At 39.0% G+C, this 24175-nt stretch overlaps 1 protein-coding gene across 5 annotated transcripts in view; it reads left to right on the top strand.

Moving 5' to 3' along the window:
- LOC111243321 (cytochrome P450 4V2-like) overlaps positions 1-24175 on the top strand; it is a 183979-nt gene that overhangs the window by 137861 nt on the left and 21943 nt on the right. For all 5 annotated transcript variants that reach the window (XR_015318400.1, XM_086976606.1, XM_022788682.2 and 2 more), the window contains one exon: positions 4706-4904. Coding sequence is in view for 4 of the 5 variants with exons in the window: in XM_086976606.1 (XP_086832732.1) it covers positions 4706-4904 (199 nt within the window). In the remaining variant the exon portion in view is untranslated. The remainder of the gene's footprint in view (positions 1-4705; positions 4905-24175) is intronic.

Raw genomic sequence — 24175 nt, 5'->3', positions numbered from 1 at the left:
CAGGATCACATCTATTCCTTGGATGGTTAGAGAAAAACGTCAGCCATATCCTTATTAGGACGTTTGGTTCTAGGAGCTCGAAGCACAGAGTACGGTGTCCCTAGATGGGAGCCCCAGCTCTCTTGTCAGCAACGCGGGACCTACTGCCCTTACAGACCTATGTTATTGTTGTCGAGGCCTACCTACTCACCATCAAGGCCATGTTTGTTTGTCCCGCTCTTCTGACAGAGTACTCTGTTCGTCCACAATACCGATGAAACCAGAAATAGCTCTGCTGGACTAGAGTAACGGTAGGACAGAATAGAAGAGAATATTAGTGAAAAAAAAAAAATGCAGATTTCCATCTTTGCCAGTAGTTAGCATATAATTACCTTTAAATATTTCCTTGATCTTTTGAACGTTGGTTCGTCGTAAAATGTGAGAAAGGATTATGAGCAAGCTCAATAGTGATAGGAGGTCATCTGTAAAGGATTATGCCAAAATAATTCTTTTTCTTTCGGCAGGATATTAACGACATGCTAATCGTTGCGTGGGTCTGTTTTTTGAAAAAGTGCGTATTGCAAATACTGCAAACTTAAAATTAAATAAATAATAATTTACGCACAATGCCCGATTCAGATCTAGTTATGCTTGGAGGCGTTTTTCGGTTACATCGCAGGGATTTAGATTAGACAATGAAAACAAGTTCAACATATATATATATAGTTGATACATTGGTATACACATACCTATCGATAAAAACCAACCTGTGCTCTAATGTAAAAAAGTGTTACGACTCCAATTGTGATTATTAAACCTGAAAAACGCTGCAATGCGAGCAGTGACGTAATAAATAAACTCGCCTAGGCTGGCTTAGCTGCCACACGACCTCGCAAACATATCTTTAAAGTATTTACTTAGTCTGGATATATACGTGCATAGTGTATAAATACAACCTTTGAGTAATTCGTGTGAGATGAAGTACAATGATTTTTCTAATCACAAACTGACAAACGTGTATACTATTTTGTATAATTTGAGAACAAACTTAGAGTAAGGGCACCTATCGACACTCCTTGGCGCATCGCGTCGTTATATCTCTTAACAAATATATTAACTACATAATCATTTATGCTATCATTTGTATTTGAGAAATTTGTAACGCTGACTTGAAGGCGTACAATTAAAACTATGAATTTTTTTGCGTTTTCGTTATTAATCCTCGCCAATCCTTCCGTAGTGTCCATCTAGGCAGGCGACAAGTTTGCTGCTTGCATATGGTACACCAAAAATACATATAATATGTATCTAATTTATACAGATCCGTTTTAGAAGGCTATTTTTCTCGTTGTGAATAGAGAAAGTTTGTCAAAAATATCACATTTAAGCAGCTCGATAATATGCCTCATATGATTTGACTAAACTTGAGGAGTTTTTTTTTCATTACAATTTGAATCATTTCAAAAATGATCAACATTTTGAAACTTTATTTCATTAAGGAAACCGAATGTAAAGCGTAATTCCATTTAGGCATATCTTATTCAAATATAAGGGTGTCTATTTGACTGCTTTTCTTCTGTAGTCCTTGTTTTGAAGAATAACCTACAGACACCCTATTCATACAAGCGTATTGTTCGTAAGGTGGCACGCACGCTGGTCAGACCATTCAGGATTTAAGAACATTTTTCATTGAACTCATAGCATTGGTTCTAATCTATTCGACACTCCTAAACTAGTTCTATATTTTAGAAATAGTTCTATACTAATCCATTCAAAATCACTCGGGTTGGCTATAAGATTATTAGCAGAAGATTAAATAGCGCTTTAGGTGGATACTCTAGTAACGGATGGGGTCATAAGCCAACTTATCGTCTGCGTTCCTGCATACACAATAACTACGGCTCATGAGGGCCGCCCGTATTGCAGATGACCAGATCGAATTTAGGAAACCAATGGCAGCGTGACCAGCTTCCAACTTCTTCTAATTGCTGCCTATTATTTTCTTTGTCTTGTGGAAAGCAGAGCCTATGTCAGCTATTATATCGTCCTGTATGCAAGGGAAGTGGCCATATATTTTTTGAAACCTTTAGTAACTAGTAACGTATTGGCTAACAAATATAATACTAGTAGAAAACCACATGGGGTGTGAAGGTTTTGAATCTGTGTCGCGTGTGCAGGTGTTATCCTGTTCAAGTCATTGAGACAGTTTTATATTGAATAATTGTATATCATCTGAAGCTCCATACTGTTTCCGCTTCTCCTAAATAATTTTGTTACCCTTATTTCTCCGAATTAATCCCAGGACCTAATTCCTATTCATAAGCGACCGAATGGACATTTATTCTAAACTGAAACCTAGATGAATAACAGAACCATCAGCGTACACGCTTGTCTTCATCAAACGTTTCAAACCTTTCCGTCGAGCTAACTATGCCGCAAGACCTGAGATTAGGACAAGGCTTGCGGTAGAAATGCCGACTGAACCAGAGTCGAAATCAAAGACGGAAGCTTGTATGACGCGATGTTTCTCAACATAATTCCATGATAACATTCAGTTGACTACGTAAAAACTGAACGTCGTAGATCTGACGAACTCAGATTACTGCATATGTTTTCTTATCAACTGAAGGAAAAGACGGGCTTAGTAATGTTTACATGTTCCCGGTGGACAATACGACCCCAGGGGATGGTTAGCGTTGCGTTGTCTTTGCCTTTGAAAACAACTACATAGAAGGGCTTTATTCGTTCATTGTGGATTCTATTACTGCGATAATACGTACAGGCGATTATAAAGTTTTTCCGTCGTTACACCTTTGCTGAATAGCTCTTTGAGGAATCCTATTAATTCTTCTTCTAACGGCACAATACACTGAGGTCTGGTCGGTTACAGAGATTGCTGATGCTCACGTATATGAAAGCATCTGGTTAACACAATGCAATCTACCTTGTGTTTGTTTGTTTGTTTGTTCTAGCCTACTAAACTATGCCACTTAGTATGCGTTGGAAAAAGCTATTTGGGGGTTCCGCGCGGTGTTTCTTAGTTTCCAACAGCTTTTCTACGTTCATATCGGTGGCCAACGGAACTACACTGTAGCAGATACCTGGTCTTAACCACACAGCGAATGCGATACTCCATTTTTACTTCGAAAAAGTTCTCCTTTCCCACTTATGTTTATCAGCCAAATGTGATAAGTCTAGTCGGCACAACAACTTCTACCATCTGAACTAAATGACGCCAATAAAACAGAGCTAGCCTATTACGCCAAGTAACGTGCTACATTTACTAGATAAAAGCTGCAAGAATTGAGGAACAATTTGGCGATAACCGTACTCATCTGAACTCTACAAAAATATTCCACACAACAAGCTAGTTCAGGTAGGGACTTTGACAAACAATAAGAGAGCATTGGTAGGGATGAACTGTAGCTAGATGGCTATATTTCGCTCACTCATAGAAAGAGTAGGATTTGTGTATATTTACCCCAAAACAAATCGGAGTCAACCCTTTTGCGCGAGTTCAGTGTTACAATCTCCATGCGCGAAATGTACCATCGGCACGACAAGAGACGACTGAAGAGGATAACGTTTATTGCGCAGAGAATATAACGCTCAGAAGTAGATTGTAACTGCTATATTAAAGTTACATAGTATTGACCAAGCAATCATTACCATAACAACTTTATCAACATTTTACTTACGTTATACGTACAACGTTTACTACGTTAATGTAACGATTCAGTGTTGGTGAAACGTTCTTTTCAACGATCGCCGTATGCTAGTGACGAAGGTCTAGATATCAACATATCCTAAATGAACGTGGAAATAGTTGGCTAACAAAAATTTAGTCAATATCTGGTCGCCGCTATATTGAATACGACCATAGGTCGTAGATGCCCATCGTCGTCTGATACGCCATAGCGAAATTCATTGTTTTCAGCTGATTGACTTCTAATCGTTTCGGTCAATAGATAAAATGTAGTATTTCGGCTTGTCCACGATTCGAGGCCCAAATCTTAACACTGCCACTGAATTTATAATATATGATGATACGAACATACAGTGGGCAAATTATTTTTTTACCCATACTTTGTCTCATTATAACTATCTATTGTCATTCGCACGTCAGAAGACAAAACAAATAATAACTGACCCTGAACCGATATATGACCCATAGAGATATAAACGTCATGAATTTTACTGATTGACAAATATCTGGTAGTGTGCGCTATTGGCAGGGCAGAATGAGCACGGTTGTACGCAATGCGGACACAATTATTCCTTTCCATTTGCCATATCTAAGTAGTGCATCGGGGACAATAGGTTTTTAGGTGCAGAGAGTCCTTTAACCCTGTCGCTCTAATAAATTGAAATAGGCTTTTCCACAAATCCCTACACATTAGAAATTGAACTAGGTGGTAAATGATAACTGCTAACTCGGAAAGGATGATTTCGAGCTGTCATAAACACTTATTTCGAGAACTGCATACTTCTATAACCGCCAATCATCACTGTTAAGTAGGGAAAGGGCTTATAACGTAACGTTACTTCAAGTTCATTAGATCAGTTGGATTTAAAGGGCTACAATTAAGAACAATTTGGATTTCTAATCTGCATTAGCATTTACGCTTACTTGACGGTATGCTTGAAGAGACGATATGACCTTCACTTTAGAATTAGTCATAAGTATAAAGTGCACTCCTGTTTCTAACGTCTCCTTTCTTTGCAGGGGTGTTTCAGCTGCTAAACGGCCTGTGTCATTGGTTTGAACGGGACAGGATATTTAAGGTCTATTTGGGTTTTCAACCGGCAGTTTTGGTTTACAAACCTGAAGCTGTAGAAGCTGTTCTCAATCACTCGACCAACTTAAAAAAACCCGTCCTTTATTCGCTGCTCAACTCTTGGCTTGGAACTGGGCTGTTAACAAGGTATGTAACGAACGTTCTCCAAATAGATTCCAAGCTTCAGCGTTCAAAACTGCGAGTCGGAATTCCTCGGACCTACTCCGCGCTTTTATCGAAGTACCCTAAAGGATTAGTTCTTTGAGATGCTTCTATGACCGAATATTACTTTCGCACCTCCTCTTCAAAACTCATTCTAACAGACTGTTGACGCTGAACCTCCGGTAATACTAGAAAATATATTGTTTAGCTAGCTTTATATATTTCATAATGGGTGGTTCAGCTTTGAGTATAGGAAAGTTCTACATGGCTATTCCATTAGACCTAAAGAAGATACATCTTCCAGAATGTTTCTCCTATGGTCAAAACGTAATTTTTATTCTTTCATTATTGAAACTTTCTGGCAAGAACCCCCCAAAAACAATACTGACTTATACCAAGTAGGGTAAGAAAAATTTCTGACAATGCGGTGATTCATTTTCGAGATATTTTAAGGAACTTTGCTTGTACAACCGAATCATACGATGAGGACCTAAAAGTGGGGAGGGTTGGGTAGGCAGCACCTTTCGAGACATAAAGGCAGGTGCACCTTAGAGGAAAACTATACGCGATGGATGGTTGATCGCAATGGATCAAACTCCTTATTCTCATTCAACCTTCGACTTCGGAATTGGAAATTAATAATACCACTTTACTATATGATCCGTGAATGATTTTGCAATTGGAACCCCCTCTTTTAAGATTTTCTCCCAGTATATAAGATGTAGAACTTAACGTGACGGTACAGTCTCAAGATAAATTCAGTTAAAGATAGTCAAAAGATAGATCAGTGTAAATATATTCAATCATTATAACTGCCGCTATGCGTCACAGTACCCAAAGTGAATTCACTCATTTGAAACGCGCGCCGATAGGAACTGTTTACGTATGCGCTTAATTAATGACATATCAAATAAAGGCCTATAATGTTATTTACCTACCAAACCAAAGTCGGCATAACAACCCCGTTAGTATAGGCCTATGCTAACTTAGAAAGTTTATTGGATTCATAAAATTAATGCTGTCGTTCTATTCAAAGAGAATACTTAATAACCAACCTCCATCTGAATGGTTGTGGAAGTCACCAATGCTCTATTATTCTTTGTAGAGCTTTTGCGATAAACTCTATTCAATACATGCGGTATATATAAAAAAATGTCGCTTTTCAATGTACGCGTTCAGATACATAGGTATTAATAGAAAAAAACCGGCAGAACAATTTATGGTTTTCACATAAAAAGGAAACGATGTGCTTCTTTTGCTTCCGTAGTGACCTTAACCTTAGACTCCTCTTAACATTAGCATAGCTTTTAGGCAGTATGGTGCCTTTGAAAACGCTGAATAAATGTGCATGCGTAGCGCAAAGATACAGGCCGTTATTTCCAGACAGATGGAAAACCTTTGGAGTCTCACCCTTTAACCAAGCCCTTCATCTCATGCAAACATTAAGGGCATAATCCTTCACTGAAAGGTTTCTAACCAACTAGGCCAACGTACATATGAATCCATGGTTATTTCCGCGTTCCAATCGTTTAAAGTTAGATACCGTTAGTAGTGTAAATCTTATGTCACGTTAAGACAGTGATGTACCATTCAACTTGGTGTGTAATTGAAGACGTCTGATCCACTACTAGCATTAGATTGGATTTCTCTATAGTAACTAGAATTATTGATATGATATGACAGTAGGTATTCGGATGTAATGAGGGTTGCATCGTACGTTATGCGGGCTAACGGGAGGCTCAATGAACATTTCAGGTATCAGACGTTCAAATCTTTAATATTTTGTTGTTTTCCGAATGACGAGAGTACTTATCTTATAGTCCCGGACGGCCTAAAGGTACTTTTTTTTTAAATATCGATGATTCTAAATGGTAGAAAAGGATCTATTCGGCGGGTGATTGATGCCCATAAATGCGTATTTAGAGCTGTTTTCTACGATGGGTTCTCGGTTCCTATCTGCGTGTATCACCATTAGCGGGGATATACCTTTGACACATACACAATTGTCTGATGTAACATAGAATGTCATCTGATGATAATACATTACTGAGTCATTCTAGCATTTACAGATATCGTGTCAAGCTGTCGGTCTTAAGACAACTCGAACTACGAGAGCTAAATAAAATGAGTGTCCTTTTAAAGTTGCTTTCCAAAGCTAGGTGTTAAGCCATCCGTTGAACTTGACTGCGTTCGTTCAGCGGGCGCCGCGACCTCTCTCTCAATTCTAAATACTGTCGCTCCTGGGTCTTTTTCGGGTAGTAATCAAGTAGTTGACCTTTTTTTTAAGATGAAAAATAAAGCACGTATTTTTTCTTCTAGCGTGCTGCTTGGCAGTAATTTCATAAAATGATTACACTTATTAGACTCTTGACGGTCCAGTTTACAAAGTAATTTTTAGAACTCAATCCCTTCTTGATCTTTTTACTGGTACTGGATTTACTGGTAGGCTTAAGCATGTTATTTGGACCTTTATTGAAATGACTGAATGGGCTGATAGTAAGTCTGTAATACTCTGAATTATTTAAAAATTAAGCAGTTTCAAAAAAAAATAATATTATTACTCCTGTTTTCTATGCTTTATATTTTCCGCATAGATCTAGCAAAAAGGAATAAATGACAAGATTCAACAGGAAAGTAGAAAACTGGCTATCTACCACGTTGTGCTTGAGAACAAACATTGCTGAAATTGGGTGGCGTATGAATGATCGTACTACCTACAGTAGAATGTGGATCGTGTTCACGTTTGAAAACTATTTCGTTATTGGTACGTTTTATTATTAAGCGTTTTATGAGTTCTAACGTAAAACATCCAACTGCCTTGGCCAATTACGTGCGACTTTGCCTGAATGATTACGATCGTTTTCATATTTGTGTGACCTTTTTTCAATCATTTTTATTTGACGAGCCGAAATACATCGACTGTTCGTCGAACATTAGCTTCAAAGATGCTGCGGAAAGAAAAGGCATCGTTCGTACGGCGCAAGGTATTGCCAGTAATCGGCCACTCGGTCACCTCTTCCTAACAGCCATGAGTATCTCTAATGTTCCGCATTTGCAATTGAATTAGAACAAATGGCTTCGGCGTAGGCATCGGAATTTGGGAGGTAGAAAAAAGCTATTTTTCGTTTGTTCCAGAAGTAGTGGTTAGCTGTCAGTTGACAGAAATCATAAAGGCCTTTTGTCAGCGTTTCGGCGAAGGCATATGGCTCGAAACGCACGCTTACGTGGCCTCATTTTACAATATTAGGTGTGACAAGTCACTGTAGCCATTTCTACATAACGAAACCAATACAAAGTATTTTATGCACTCGCCTTTTTTAAATTTCAAGTTCAAAAGGCTGCGTATCTAAACTCTAGAGCAAACAGTCTAGAATATCAGCAGCAGATCGCACTGCAGTAACGCAGACGCTTATTGAAATATTGGCATAGTATGTCGATTTATAGGTGTTAAGCTTCTTCTACGATTGTAAACGACAGAACACTAGTTCCATCTTATCTGAAAATGAGCGTTGCCGATTGCTTGAGAAATATCTTTACTAGAATACATCGGAAATAAACTTCCTCTCTTTGCATGTATTATTCAATGTATTCTAAATCTTATGCTGGTACATTTGTAAGCTGATTTTATTCAAAACCTTTTTTTTTTACCCAACGAAATGTTCTTCAGTTTACCGCTTTAAAAAGTGATAGCGTAGAACTCACGGAATAACAATGATAAAAACTTGTTTCTGTATTGTTTTCCTGTTGTTATTTCAATGGACTTCTATACAAATTCCACTCAAACACAAATTCACGTACTGTGCAAAAACTAGCCAGATGTAATGAGGACAATACACAGCAAATCTAAGGTACGTCTGAGGCAACGTATTTTCTTTTTATATGTTAACCCTTCCTCTTTTAATAGTATACCCTATTTTTTAACCCATAAAACAAACATCTCCAGTTTAAGGCCCGAACCTGTTGTTAGGTGTTGTGGTACCGAATGATCCTGTTTCAATTTAGCCAAATATTGCTAGTTCAGGAGTAAAAGAGGCTTTCTCTAGAACTTACTAGACGCAGTTCACTTAAGTAAATACTATTTTTTTTTTTTTATGGTCGGCTACCTGGCTAGACTTAAAGCAGGACCTAATTTAGTAATTTTTGTCGTTTATAGCCAATAAGAAGTTACTTGCCATACACAGATGAGGTAATTACGCTGCGGGTCCATTAGACGAAAATATAGAACTAAAGCAGGTATTTAACGTTTTGGTTGCGGTAATAATATGGTATACAAAACAATCAAAATGGAAACAATTCATTCACATTGAAGATTTCATAGTTGACCTAAGGGCGGGCCTTTTCTTGATACGCCTTATTTTGAGTCGAAAACGAAATCCAAGTGGGTTTAGCTAGTTTGGTAATGGTAATAGCGAAGCTTTACGCCCCTTTTTTTATAATAAACTCCTAACAGTGGTAAAATTCGGCTGTATTATTCGTTCGCAGTAGTAACTGTAAGACTCAGATTCGTTTTGTTAATTTGTTCCGCAAATAGTTAAATAACATAGATTAGATTAGGTAAAAAGTCAGGGGATCACCCCAACTGTTGCTTTCGTGTTGTTTTAGTGTACGTCTAATAACTGTACTAACGTAATTCCATAAATGTCAGGCTAGATCAGTCGAGTTCGCCTGGATTTTTACTCGAAATCTTAGACGAAAAAATAACCCTTTACCACTGTCAGTATCTTTAAGCGTTCGTTTACCGTTCAGTCGCGGTTTCTAAACGTCGCCAAATTAGAATCAACATCTAATATGTGCAGTGGTAAAATGTAAATTCAATTGTCAAGGCAATACCTCCCCCTGAATTGTCGATCCTTCATGTCCACGTTCGCGATATCTAGTGAATCATAACTGGCCATTGTTTTTGTACGGAATATCTTTAAATTCAAAGAACAGAGTAAAACGGATCTAAAACATTTTGCTCTAGGAATTCGGAAAGGTCTTCTCATCGCCGTAGCATCTCTTTGCCTTAGGTTTTACTATAAAAAGTCGTTATTTGAAAAATCGACTTCTAACGAATGCGAAAAGGGACTAGACACTGTCCTCTATAGCCAGAAGAAGGTTTACTTCATTCTACTGACTGTACATGAGAGCCGCAAAAATCCTGCAGACATAATGAGATGCGTTTTGTTACTAAATTATCTCGATTTTCACAAGTACATATATGTCTATAACTACAGCGGCTGAACGCGTGATGAAATCATATAGATCACTGTCTTCATATAATCATTTTCTTCTTATTGCTAGTCAAATATCACTACAAATGTAAAACGAATCTCGTGAAGAGAGATTTCATGGAACGCTTATATGTTTCAAAGTAAGGCTCATCACATGCCGCTAGCGAAATAAACAGCCACGGTGTGCATCAAGCATCAGTTAACTTACCCTTATAAGAGTACTATTTTTGTGTGAAGATTCTCATAATATCTTTTAGCAGCGGTTTCTCTTCAATTGCGCCCGCTTCATGGAGGATATTATTGATAGTTGAAAACGTAGCTTTCTATTTTACCTACTTGCAACGTTGTTCTCAGATCGAATGTTCGCAAAAATTCCCTTTAAAGACTTCCGTACAAATGTGTAACTCTTTGCTGTTTGAGTTAGCTATCTATCCCGTTGATCCTAAATGCTGATAAAAACGTGACTTCATCTATGCCGTAGAATAAAAGTTGTTTTTAAGACAACTTAATGATCACGTACAAAACAACAACAGTTGATCATAATGGGTGATGCTAGAAGCATTTTCAGAAAGCTACAGACGAAGCCTCGCCGTTACTAAACCCCTCGACAACTCGTTACAATGTAACGAAAAATCAAGAAAATTGCGGCTCAAATTAACCGGTTTCAAACGCGAGAGAAAAAAAAGAAGGTGTATTTGTCAAAATGATTATATCTATAATGTTTAACTTAAAGTGCTATTTTTCTAGTATAATACGATGCCTTCGCTATCTGAATCGGACGACTCCACAATTGAATTGGCACACTCCAACGTGTTATTTACAATTCACTTTTACGGACCCTGAACCGCACATTGATGTACGCCGTAACTTACGACACACGTATTATAATTTGGATAGATTATATTAACTTAAATAATTTCAATAGCCTCTAATAATTTAGCTAAGCATTTAAGCGGCTTCAAAATGAAGGCCTCCTGACGCCTGAACAAAACTCCGGGGAATCGTAAACAGTCGTAATCGATTTACGGTCGATCAGACTCGTCCGTAATGTACTTAAAGATAATCTTGGTAGACTCTATAACAATTCAGTGGTAATAAGAAGCTCACCACGTGCGTGGATGCTTTATTAGTGCTTCGTACTGCCTATTTCCTCAACTGCTACAAGCAACTCTTTCGAACATCCAGCCCTATTTGTAAATATAGAGCTCAGGGGAGTTCCGATGGAAACATTTTGCGATGCGGATATCTTCATCTTACTTCGGATGAGTGATCCTCCATCTCAACTAGTTAGAGAAGTAGAGTATCGCTTTGGGTGTGATTGTTCGTCAAAGGATCTTCAGAAATTTTATTCGAATTTATTATTCAATCTTAGAACTCTGCCTGTTAACAGTAATTTTCAATGTGATGCGATAAAGCTACTTCCTCAGATCTGCAGGAGTTCACCTATCTTCTTCAACAGACTGCAAACACTTGATCCAGATAGCCTTGCTCATTGATCGTTACTCAACGAGCGGTATGTGAATTTAAACATACTGCTTATTTATGAAGGAAACGCACAAAACATTTCAAGTCACAGCAAACCATTGGGAACCATGGTATCAGACCAAAAAGCCAAATGGGTCATAAAGGGCTTCGTCGCAATATAACTTGGTCCCACTGAAATCATTGTCAACTGTTTTTCAATTCCTTCCTATCTTTCGAATTGCTCGAATCATTAGTAAGTGCTTTAGACTAGATACAATTGAAAATGCACATTATTTTCCTTTTCTATACTAGTTTCCACGACAGATACACGACATCAGAAAAGGTAAATCTATGCTTGGTGGTACATTGTCCTGAGTGGAGCGGCGTAACTAATCTCAAGTATTTTATGAACGACAAATATGCATTTCATGTTGCCGTCCTGTTGCAGGTTCTTCACTGTTTCATATTGATTTTAGCATATCTTTCTTAGTTATCTCTAATCGCTCTTAATAGATTTTGTAGAGCCGGTAATGAGCTCTGATAATAGCACAGTTCCCTCCTACACGAACGTGGCGCTAACTGCGCTCCTAAACAGAAGGTCGTGTGCCGTCCCGAGCCTGAATTCGGGCGCAGTCCTTTGAGCTCTTCTAGTACTATCCGATCACATCATGACAATAGTTGGTGCTTTTGAGGCAACCAGAATGTCGACAGAACGGCCACTAAGGCAGTTATTTCAAGGATCGTCACTCACTAGAATAATTTACATCATTCCAAGGCGTATCCACGGCTTTACCTGTTACTGGCCCTCAAAAATTATATTGATTGACTCTGAGGTAAAGCTTAAGACAGGAGAGGATGATGCTCATATCATAATGCCCGCGGTGCAAAAGTGCAAGGAAGAAAGTTTCAATAGTCTATATACTACAAAACAAAAAAAATCAAGTTTTGTGACGTACCTAAATCCTCTCTTGTTGGTAAGGTTACATATGTTTCTGGGTATTTTAAATTGTACCTAAAATAGCTACCATTTATCTTGCAAATAGTTCCATTAGATAGAATCATATTAGAAATTACAATTTGAATTTAGGATTAAAAAAAGCAGTAAAAAAATATAAAATACATCCTTTTATTATTATTCCGGTAAATGTCAGTTTTGCTAAATTCAAAACCCAGATCAACTAATGGTATTCGTTTAGTACGAAAGAAGCAAACTTTAGAACACAATATCCTTCATAAATACTTTACCGTGAGGTACGTTCAGATTTGTTTCTTTTGGATGCTAAACCGTGTCTACCTCCGTAAAATAACCCGAAGTTAATTGAAAAGAAGGCCTTTGGATGAGTGGTTAGCTTGCGTCGTGCTGGTTTACCTCCGAACAGTTTCTAGATCATCTCTAGTAGAGCTCTACCGTTATTCCAAGTGCTTCCTGCCTATCTTACATAGTGAAGCAGGTTAACTGTGCCGACCCTGTCACGTTACCAACGAACTTGAGTAAGAGACATTGAAAGGATCTTTTTTAGGGATATGTATGGGTTTAGAGCTAAGGGATATTCAAATCCAGGACGCGTTAACGACGTTCATCGTCAAGAGCCCATTAAATATTTATCTAAAGATAAATTAGGAGTTTCGCAGCTAACGTTTCAGCCTGAAATACAAGAGGAATGTACCGCAAGTCCCAGTAACAACAGTACAAACATTTATTTGCAATAGTATTGCCTACAATGAAGACATATCATGATTTCCTTATATGAACCATTATTTTATTTCCAACTAAAAAACGCTGAATGAATCCTTTCTATATAGAAACTGCATTACCCACATTGGTGCAATTTCTATATTGAAAAAAGCCGAGCTATAGCTGTTCCCAAAGTGACCGGTCTAAATCGCAATTCTGTCTCATATGAATCAGGTAATACAACTAAGATTTATACGGTTTATAGCTTTCACAACCACCCCAGCTCTTCTTTTGATACAAAACACTATTCTCGTAGCGTCCTGCCCCAAGCGCCCTTTTCTTGCTCTATACTAACACTTTCCTTTCCTTTATCATCTCTATTTTCATTTTCTTGATGCTTGAAAGCCGCGAAGTCACCCATATTGCCCTTTATACATGCTTGTTCCCTTGTCCGAAGTTAGCAACGAGCTATGACTCCAAGCGTCCAACGACGTCATGGTCAATCAGAAACGTCTTTCAAAGACCGAGAACCCGAGATTCCTTTTTTTTCTGTTTATACAGATTAGGCTGTCGCTGCCCATGTTCACTAGTGAATCAAGTTTTGTGCCCTTTTCAAAGGCGGTAGATGGTCAGAAGGCGCAGGCTACAGACGTATTGGTTCCACGTTGTCGTTTCCTTTAGTTGGGACGGAATTGAAATGCACCCTCCAATTGCTCAATGGAGGCAACGTGGCTATAATACAGAAGATAGCGCTGGAATAGAGCATATCAGTGCCCTGCGAGGTTCGCTAAGTCTCGTAGGTAAAGCGTACGCCAATAAAATATGTGAAACGTCTGCATTTCTATTATATCTACTAGAGTACGCCTCCATCTTACCCAGCTTTTCCACAGCCTCAATTTTTTTATTCTCCTTCCTTTTATGCTGGTTCTTATTGAGTGTATGAGTGGCTTTATTCAGAAATCTATCGCTGGTGAGCAAACCGACAGTGGGACTTTTGAATGGGTTGGTCTGGCTTGGTTGACGCTACGTCTGGCCGTTTGCTGCCTTTTACCATTTGCCTTGATCAGGTGTTGCGTCCAATATAAATGGAAAAGAAAAACTGGGCTCTTTCTAAATTTCCCGTACCTGGGAAAGGTTTGCGGAAAATAAAGTTCTCTGAGTGGGTCCACCACGATTTGAAGGATCAAGCCGCCATCCAAGTCAATGCAACGTCATTCACCGAAATCGTTCGATAGAGTTGAGGCTTAAAGTGAATGTCAGTACTCAAACTTTTTGTTTGCGACAGACCCATGACTCCTCGACTACACACCGACCGAAGGCCATACGGAAATAGATGGCATATGTGTGCATATTAAAATGCGCGTATGCGTATTTGTGTTATTATCTATACCAACTCGATCATCCGAGTTCGATGTTCATGCACTCTCAAACAATCATCAGCTCTAGACACGCTCGTTTCCCAGTCCAAGCACAGCAAGGTTAAATGCGAAGTTCATTAGTTCCGTTAGTAGCTACTGAAAACTTGAATATCTCAAGAGTCACATCATTATAACACGAAAGCAAATGTAGATTCAAAGAACTCGAGGAATCTCTGAATAGCGGTAAGTATGCAGACTGACAAAGATGTGTCGTATTTAAAACTATAAAAAAACGACCCTTTGCTGTTTAGAAGATACGTTCGAAGCGCTTTTTCTTGGATCCGCCTGTAGTCTCTGAAAAAGCCGTTGTGACACTAAATTGTGATGAAAACTTTTTGTTTTCAAAAACGAACAGCTGCTAATGGCATTATTAATTAATGGCAAAGGCAAAAACCCACAGAAACAGGTCGACGAAAACATTACTTTGCCATTATAATGATACTCTTTTTTAATATTAGCCACCGAATCTTACCTAAACATTACCAAAACATATTTTCCCCTTCAAAGTAATCGTTAATTTTTGTATCAAAATTTCAAGTGTGTTTCTGCTGCAAAAAGCGTAAATGCTTTTTAAAGCAATTTTTAGGAATTCGAAAATCTTGCTCGAGTTTTTCGGAAGCCGCATGGAAGCTAGCAACAAACGTAGACAGTCGATTCCGAGGCGAAAAAGGGAAGTTTTTATTTTTGTTAACGTTTCACTTAGCGTGAACAGAGTAGGTAACAGCTGATCTTCGCTTAAATTGCAAAAATGTTTCCTTTATAAAGAGTTTATTATTTCGTTTTCGAAGAACTTCTTTTATGTAATATGAATGCAAAGTGCACGCATGCCCGCCACCACAGGCAGCCTGCCGAATTTTGCCCGCTGTGTAGATTTAATTCAACTCAAAGATACCTATACTGCACGACGGCAGAAAAATTATAACTATAATAAATTTTTCAACAGTTCATATCATGGTCACAAGATCGGTGGCTCTATATTAAATCTGTGCTAAGAATCACAAAGGTTTGAATTTTACCAAGTTGAGGCTTTCTAAGAGCCAATTGACATCTGTTCATAAATATCTCGATTCATCATGTTCAAAGAATTATAATAGCTAGTGCCAAACGATCACCTCATTAACGAGATTAGCGTTAATATTTTAATACATTTTATGTTGTTGTTATTATTATGATATGAATTTCTGACAATAGAACATTATGTTGAGATCTGAATAATCTTCCTATTAAAAACCCGCCAAGACTTTAAAGGAAATGACATTCTATGTGTAAATTATTGTCTGTATAAGAGGAAGCTTTCAAGTATATTCCTGCATTTTTTCCATCGTTATTCAGGGTGTGTGAGGTAAAGTGCTGTCGTGTGATAGGACTGGTTTACCTCTGTTCATTAACCATAGCATCTTCATGGGGAGTTTTTTCTTCATCTGTTTCAATTATTGATAATACGCTTCAGCCATAATTGGCCAACCCAAGCCTCAAATGATGCGGCACTCATTTATAATTTTTTTCTTTTCACTTATATTGATCGTGGTAAATAAGTATGTTAATAGACTGCGCAAAAACTCTTCGATGAGGCCAGACAGATGGCGCCAGCGTCAGGTCGGCTTATCGTATCTAGCTGAAACTGTCAAGATTATTGCTTTGATCGTCGAACATGCGCCCTGTTATTTTCATTGAGTTGTCATTAGAGGTGCAATCAGTCATGGATTTTGAGAAGATGCATGTTGGACAAATTCACCATCTTCATGGGGAAAAGCGCTACCGAGACAAAGGAATTATTTTCTAAGGCGGGCGTGCAGTAAGCGTTACCATTTGCTAGTTTAAGTTTAATCGCTTCAGAACCGAAGATTTCAACTTGAACGACAAACCACGCTTTCGACGACTACAAGGAGGAAACGACGACACTCTACAGGCACTCCTTAAACAACTGCAGCACAGGAAAGCAACCATTTTAGAACAGCGGCCAAAGTTCGCCAGCGGGTCGACGGATGGGCCGCTGCCTAAGGTAAAGCTTTTTCATTTCACGGAACACATTGATTTACAGAGAGACAGACGAAAGTCGTAACAAGCGAAGGTCATAAGTTTGTCTAAGATGTGTTTTACCGTTCAAAAGATACAATAAAGTAATTTAAGGCTTCTTGTCGACCTAATATTTTTACATGCACCAAACCTGAGTGCTAACATCCAACACACTGAGATAAGTCGGCTTCCATTATAGGCCTCAACTAATCGTTACTCACCTTTGCAGGAGGTTTTTCACGAGACGCACTCTTGAGTTTAAAATATCTTTTCTATAATTCGTCACGTAAACATACAAAGATTACGAGTACGCTTCACTCTATGGTCGTTGGATGGTGCAGCTTAAGGTTAGAATGAATCTTTTCAAGCGACAATTTCAAGTAACGATCAGATTTGCAAGCAGCATCTGTAGCGAAGCAGGCGCAAAGGGGAACGAGGGTCTGCATCCGGTAAGCCAGTACGTGCCTTTTTTAAGTACTCTCTACTACAGCTGAGTCCAAACGTTCTACGCAAGGAACAAAGCACTCACCTACGAAGATAAAGTGTGTGGATTAACCATCATACGCGGTCGAATACACACATAAAAGAAAAACTGGTTTACCTGGAGTTTGAGCTAGTTCAAAAGATCCAATATCCGAATCAATGGCTCTCAATGTTTTTACTGGCCAAATCTACACCGAATAGAATAGTTTGTAGGGCTAGCTGTTCGTACCTCTAAGATAGAACCGATATTCGTAAACCACTCGTAATTGTTCATGACGTTATCTGATTGAAGAGTATTAATGCATGCCGAATCCAACAAAAGAGGCGCGAAACATCGCACCTTATGTTGAATATGAGAATAAGGCACGTATTGACACGTTTCCTACTGAACTACCTGTGAATATTGTGAGAAACCGGTCCACTGGTCGCAAAACTGGTGATCGGCTAGCGGTTGAGGCTTTCATATTGTAACCAGGTCCGAATTCTACATCCGGATCTTAACATGTTGCATTCGCCACTAGTCATGCCGCATCCATGCAGCACCCACACGCCCCGACTAGGCCCCTTGGAGTGTACCAATGGTGTTATAACCTTTTTGTAGGGTCTGTCTGCCTGCCGGCCGGCCGGCCACCTCCCTAGCGACTGCACGCCGTCGCCGCAGTCTTTTGTCCTTGTGGAGTCTACAGTCTGGATCTAGCTATTTCGTATAGTATATGACCGTCTGCCCCCCACACCGTACTTAGGTCATTTTTCCGCTTGAAGGAAACGGTAATAGTAAAATGGTAAATGTGCAATTATATTAGCAGCTAATCATAGAGTTGAAGTAAAACGATTAATTACATCTCAAATAGTTCCAATTAACGTTGTAAAGGAAGATGAAAAAGTTCCTAAAAAATAACTGCGTAGATATTTGTCTAGAAAATTTTAATCATCTAAAAATACTATTGAGAATCGTATTGACAAAGATTATCTTATTCGTTGAAATAAAAATATCTAGAAGTAAATCTACGAAAATATGAATCTCAATAATAAATATCTTCGACATGCGTCTGGTTTTCATCGTTCGCCCTCCGCAACGAAGCCCTCTCACGTCACCTGCTTCAGCGCGGACGATTGCGTGGACGACGACCTTACACCGTCACCGTTATTAACGTTACTTCAAGAATGGTCTGCTTTCTGCGGCGGTATGACCGGTGGCTTTTGTGTTTCTCATCCCCGAACAGCTGGCCGGTCTCCACACTTTGTTATTCTGCTTCTTCCACAGGCGTAGTCACGTTGCGCTTCGTCGCCGCTACCAATTTTATATATATATATATGTAGATGTGAATTCATTCTTGAAAAAAGAACAAGCAATTGCAGACTTCACATAATAAAGGACAAAAAGCGTAGTCCTGTGCTACAAGGATGACCTTTAGATAGTAACAAAACTATAGTCGCAGTACTGAAACCATTAATTTAATAGAGCGACATCAAGTTTGATCGCTGTATGACGTTATTACATCTCTTTTTTCCGTGTATTTGATATTCCTTTCGCTGCCAAATGTAAGCGGTTCTGTAATAACTGCAGTTAATTTAGCCAGCAGCTAAAAGTTCGTTTTCCATTCCCTCGCCTCAGGTGTCTCCGCTGCCGTTCTGCGTAGTCAGCATCGTACAAGGAATAGGTACAACCTCGAGTTCAGCCGGCGGCCACGTTCAGTTGATTTCCATCTCACTAGATGTGGACGTCGTCCATTTTTATTAAACCTTCGTTTTGCTTGCGCGAATACGCACACGAAGTCTCTTACGGGCTATTCTGAAACTCCGGTGCTATTGAATAGCAGTAGCAAGAGATTCAGTATAACGCTCGACGGACGGCAGCAGCCATCAACATGGGGAGTGCCTATCCGCGGCCAACAGCGGGTTTTCTGCTATTACATTGCATTGCAGTCTCTGTGTATATGTGAATGCGTATGCGCTTTTGTATGCGTCCATTATTACGTAAGTCCTTGCTTTTGTTGATGGAGTTTAGATAAGTAGTCGGCAGGGCGTGTCCTGTAGCATTAATATTTATTCGAAGGCCTACTCGATTTTCGGCGCGTCCAGCGGTAAAATTAACACGCGAGTTGTAGCCTTGGCAGTACCAGGAGTAGTAAAAGTAGAAGGCCAGGTATCTTAAAAGTTCGTGCGTTTACTTCTTGTTTTCTTTTTTGAAAACAGAAGGAGGCATAGATTCATGGCGAGCTACGTAGTAATTGCATAGCTTTCGTGTAGCTCGATTCTCGCTAGCATTTGCGCACGAGCCACGCTCGGTGTAGGACGGAAGATATTCGCAGTGAACGGCGGTAGCAGTCGCCAGCGCATCTTCACCCCTTGCTCTTGTTCGCATGCACGTGCGCAACATCGAAAGACACGCTGCGGCACGGTCGCGTAGTACACTCACTTTGCACACAGCCATAGGGATCACGAAGCAAACTATAGCATGATTTTATTAGAACTATGACACACGGCTAAAAGCATATCGCGCGTACGTTCCAGAAACGCTAAGTTTGCGGCCAGCTGTAACGCATGGTGAGTGGAGCTATTGGCTCTGCGGGAGCTTCTAAGAAACTGGGACAAACCTTTTTACTTGTTTGTCTTTCCTCCTGTAGTGCCTTTACTTGGCTCTGATAAAACCTTCCGTCTTTTGCCTGTATGATATTGTGGACACATGCAAACATCTCTGCCTTTCATCGCTTTATAGACAATAAGCCTATCAGCGTATGAGTGTTGGGCTCGCTCGATGAATAATAAGTTGAAACAGTCACTTCGGGCTGAAGTTGGTGTTGCGTCCAGACAGCGTACCGGAAGTGGCGGAAAGACACCGTAATCTTTGTTCAGAACGTGCTTAGATCAGAAATGTTCCGAAGAAGACAAGGAGTAAAACGATAAACCAATTAGATTGTAATGAATCATGCAGGTCACAATAGGAAAGCCAGTGAGGGCTTATATTCAACAGAGCGTTTTAGTCAGTGTTTTCATAAATTACATTTTATGCAATAAGCAGAATGTTTTGGAAAAAATGAGTCGAGGTCATAGAAATGTCTCAATGCGGTAAAAGTCTACAAGTTAACAAGCGTATACCAATGCTTTTAATTGCGTAATCTTATTAGAAAGATCCTATATACTTCCCTTCGTAATCCTACATCGAAACATAAACGGTTGCTATTGCTGGTAATAACGAATACATGCGCAGCTTTGAGGCTGTTGTGCATTTACGCATCTCTTCATTGATTTGCACGACGCATGCACAACGGACGCTGTATAATACTAGCGTACTGCTTTAGCCATGTTGTTCTATGATGCTGTTCGATCAGCCCCGCTAATTTCAGTTAACTCTTTTCTCTTATTTGAAGTTTTCGTGTGGTAGTTGCGCCACCACTCTGTTTCAGTGAACCAACAATATAGCTTCACTGATCCGGTTTTTTTTGTCGCTGTTGTACTTGTCTTTTTCTCTTACTCGCTTAGCGACTTCGCTATGTCACTTCAGTAACTCTAAGCCCGTTTCACTGAGATATTCTACTGTTGTGTTTCACTCATTTACTGACCCTGCAATAGTTAACCCGCTCTTCCAATTGTGTAAATTATTCCGTGCCAATCTTACAACTAAATTGTTAACATGTTTCCTTTTGAGACTAATTACCGCAAGATAATATGCGTATATGACAACGAACGTATCTTCGTACATTTACATACAAAGTTAGCCATATAAAAGTAAATTTTGTATGTAAGAAAACAATTAGACAATATGCAATAGCAACTAGAAATCGTTTAGCATTATTAAGCCCCCGTTTGTTCGCATTGAGTGTCGTCAAGTTTGTAGTATCGGAAAAAGAAAAGTGTAAAGAGCTCTTGTTCAGACGTTATTGAGGGTTAAAATCCTGATCTATCATTTTACCTACTTAAACAACTCAATTCTTTCTTAACGTAACTTATCGCCAGTTCTGTTAGTAAAAAGGGTTATACATCTGGTCAAAACCTCATATGAATAACTAATTGAGCAAAGTATCGGTAAGACTTTTAAAAGAAGATTACGCGCACCCATTCCACCGTGACATACTGCTTACCGCTTTAGATATTCTTTTTTTTTTTTGCCTAAAGGAAAGGGTATTTAAGCTCAGAATGTAATTGTCATAGTTGGTACTTTAATGCGCTGCCGCGAACTGTAGAAATACGGGCTGTCTTTATAAACAGTCCAATATGAGAAGCACAATATCTGTTATCAGATATTATTGGAGCAATAAGGTGGTACATTAACATGTTGGTGTGAGGAAAACAATATGGAAAAAGGGTTATCTCTAAAATAGTTAGTTTTTGTTGATGTATGTATATGTATATACTGTGCGCCCATGAAGGTGTTAACTGGTGGGCTTGTAAACTCACGACACGAAATGCTCACCTATTTCTTGCTTCTTCCAAGTGAAATAGATTATTTCTTTATGATTAAATCAATCAAATTTAAAGTTTCTTTTACATGAATCCTGTAGCGCTATACGGAGTATAGATTTAAGATGGGCCCATAGCAAAAATGCCAACATAAGCACAATCCACCAAAAATTGGATCTACTAATTACGTCGTTTTTTAGTTTCTTTATGTAAATATTTGTCTGCGGACTTCCTAAAGATACAAACCGAATGGTACATTTGCTATTATTGAGTCTGACCTAATAACAATAAATATACTTACATCGCCACATACAGCATGTGTATAGGTAAAAGCTTCGACCATACAAGCCTATAGCTAGCTTGGATGCTAGTGAAAAATTGCGCGAATTTGTCTCGCCTACATTACCTCATAATCACGTATGACAAGCGCGTAAAAGCGTTGATCAGCATCCTCATCTCTTCGCCGTTGGCTGAAGTTAGTTCGGTAGTTGTACTCGTTACTGCATTGGCGAAACAATATCCCATATATGAATTCTTGGTAATAGAACGTGCTTAGTCTCTTCTAGGCTTCAGATCCAAGACAACGCAACACACAATTTACATATATCCTGACGTTCATTTAATCCAACGGATGAATACTAACTTCATGTCGGCCGACTAATAATTGCCGAGATACCTGAACCCAATGGCTGAAGAGCTGGTCAAAAACAAGTTAATAAATTGAAAAATGACTAATAGAGCGTACGCCACTTCGATGAGAAGTACCAAGGCATTAATGCGCGAAGACAGCATCGTAGCTCTTTTAAGTTGTTGTCACAGCTTAATTCTCTGTGCACTGTGCCGAAAGGCATTAGATCTGCTGTATCGTTTAGGCCACAACATTTTACTTTGCAACAAATCCCAAGCTTGGAAAGGTACCCTAGTATTATTATCCCAGTATAAATGCATTTTTTTCCATTGTGCATTTTAGATCCTTCGTCAGCGATTACGAGATTCGTATTTTCCACCGAACATAGTAAAGTCCAGTGTGTAAGCATAATCCCAATAAGAACAGAACAGTATGGTAAGGCAGCAGCTCTCGTAGCAGATACCGCATCACTCGATGACGTCAGCTATAAATATCGAAACAAAGGTCGAAATATAGGTCGTTAAAATAAACCTAGTATTCTTGAACTATCAAAAGCGGTCCACTGAATGAATTGCGAGACACAACGTCGGTATCGTAAAAAGTGCCCGATAGTACCAACAGGATGTTACCTGCTACTTACGCGATGATCAACGAAACAAGTCCACGCTTCTCGGTAGGTTTGCAATTGGCCCCTGGCAGCTTTCCTCCTGGTGAATGAAATTCCAAATCTGTCTGAAGAAAATCTTCGTAAATTTTGGCCAGGCCGAAATATCCGGCAGTACCACCTCGTCGACAATTTTGTCGTCTAGATTCATGGCTCGTGCCGGCTTGTTGTCCGCCTTCTCCACAGTGCGTATCTTCACCTTTCATCTTGGCTTGACAGAAGTGGCCACACGAAAGTCTTAGACTGCTATGGACGATCTGCCAATTTCTTCAAGGCATCGTCTTGCGCGAAAACTTCATATATAATTAATTATAATAATTTTCACTATATACTTCTTCCCATTCATAGTTCATAGACTTACCCCGCTACTTTTCTACGTATCTATACATCTATTCATTATTTATGCTTACAAAGAAACTATAGAGGTAAGTCTTGCGAAATGTTTTGTTCATTGTCCACTACACTTGGATTGGTTTGTTTTAATTTTAGTTTAATGTTTCATAGCTTACGACTCATTCAGAGTAGCGGCTCGCGTGTGCGTATTGAAAATTATGCAATTAATTGACGTTGACAAACTGAAATCTAGTTGTGAGCGCGATCAATAAATTAGGACGGTTTTTCGGCCTGTTATTAGTTTTTCGCACTGTCTTTTAATATGGTTTTTAAGACTATATAGAAGAATTTTCGTTTGATCCGTTTGGGTGTTCTCAGACCTATAAAACGATAATCATAGAGGAGATATATATAACGGAGCAATCATATAGGGGATTTCTTGTAGCAACTACGTCCTAAACTGTAACCTTTTTTAATGCTCAATGACCTCTCAATTTCAAAACAAATCGAAACGCTGTGTTATCAACGAACAATTTCTTTCAGGTCACCAGAGCTCAGGACTATCTAGCAATATTAGACAATAATTAATAACTAATTTAAATGGTATTAATGCAAAAAAACTAAAGCTAACTGTGAATTCCATCATGTAGCCATTTTCCTAACTAACTTGGGGTAATTGGTAGCTGCTACTGATAATAGCTACTGTATCCTATTGCGAACGGCATATCTCGTCGGCAGGTTATGCATATTTAATGATTTTTACAAAATCAAATAAAACTTTGACGTATGTCATAACGTAATAATCGTTTTGGGTGATTTAGCTGAATTGCCTGGGCAAAACCGCAAGGATATGGTTGTTGGCGTTTTAAACATGTGACAGTATTGCAGCGATTTAAAAACAAAGATTATGAAAATGATTGGGCTGTCCACGGATACCTGACGCTTTCAACAGAAACGTTTA

The sequence above is a fragment of the Varroa destructor genome, unplaced genomic scaffold (genome assembly GCF_002443255.2).
Source record: "Varroa destructor unplaced genomic scaffold, Vdes_3.0 BEIS01000001.1, whole genome shotgun sequence".
Classification (NCBI taxonomy): Eukaryota; Metazoa; Arthropoda; class Arachnida; order Mesostigmata; family Varroidae; genus Varroa; species Varroa destructor.
The sequence above is the reverse complement of the archived record's forward strand: the minus strand, read 5'-3'. Positions and strand labels throughout refer to the sequence as shown.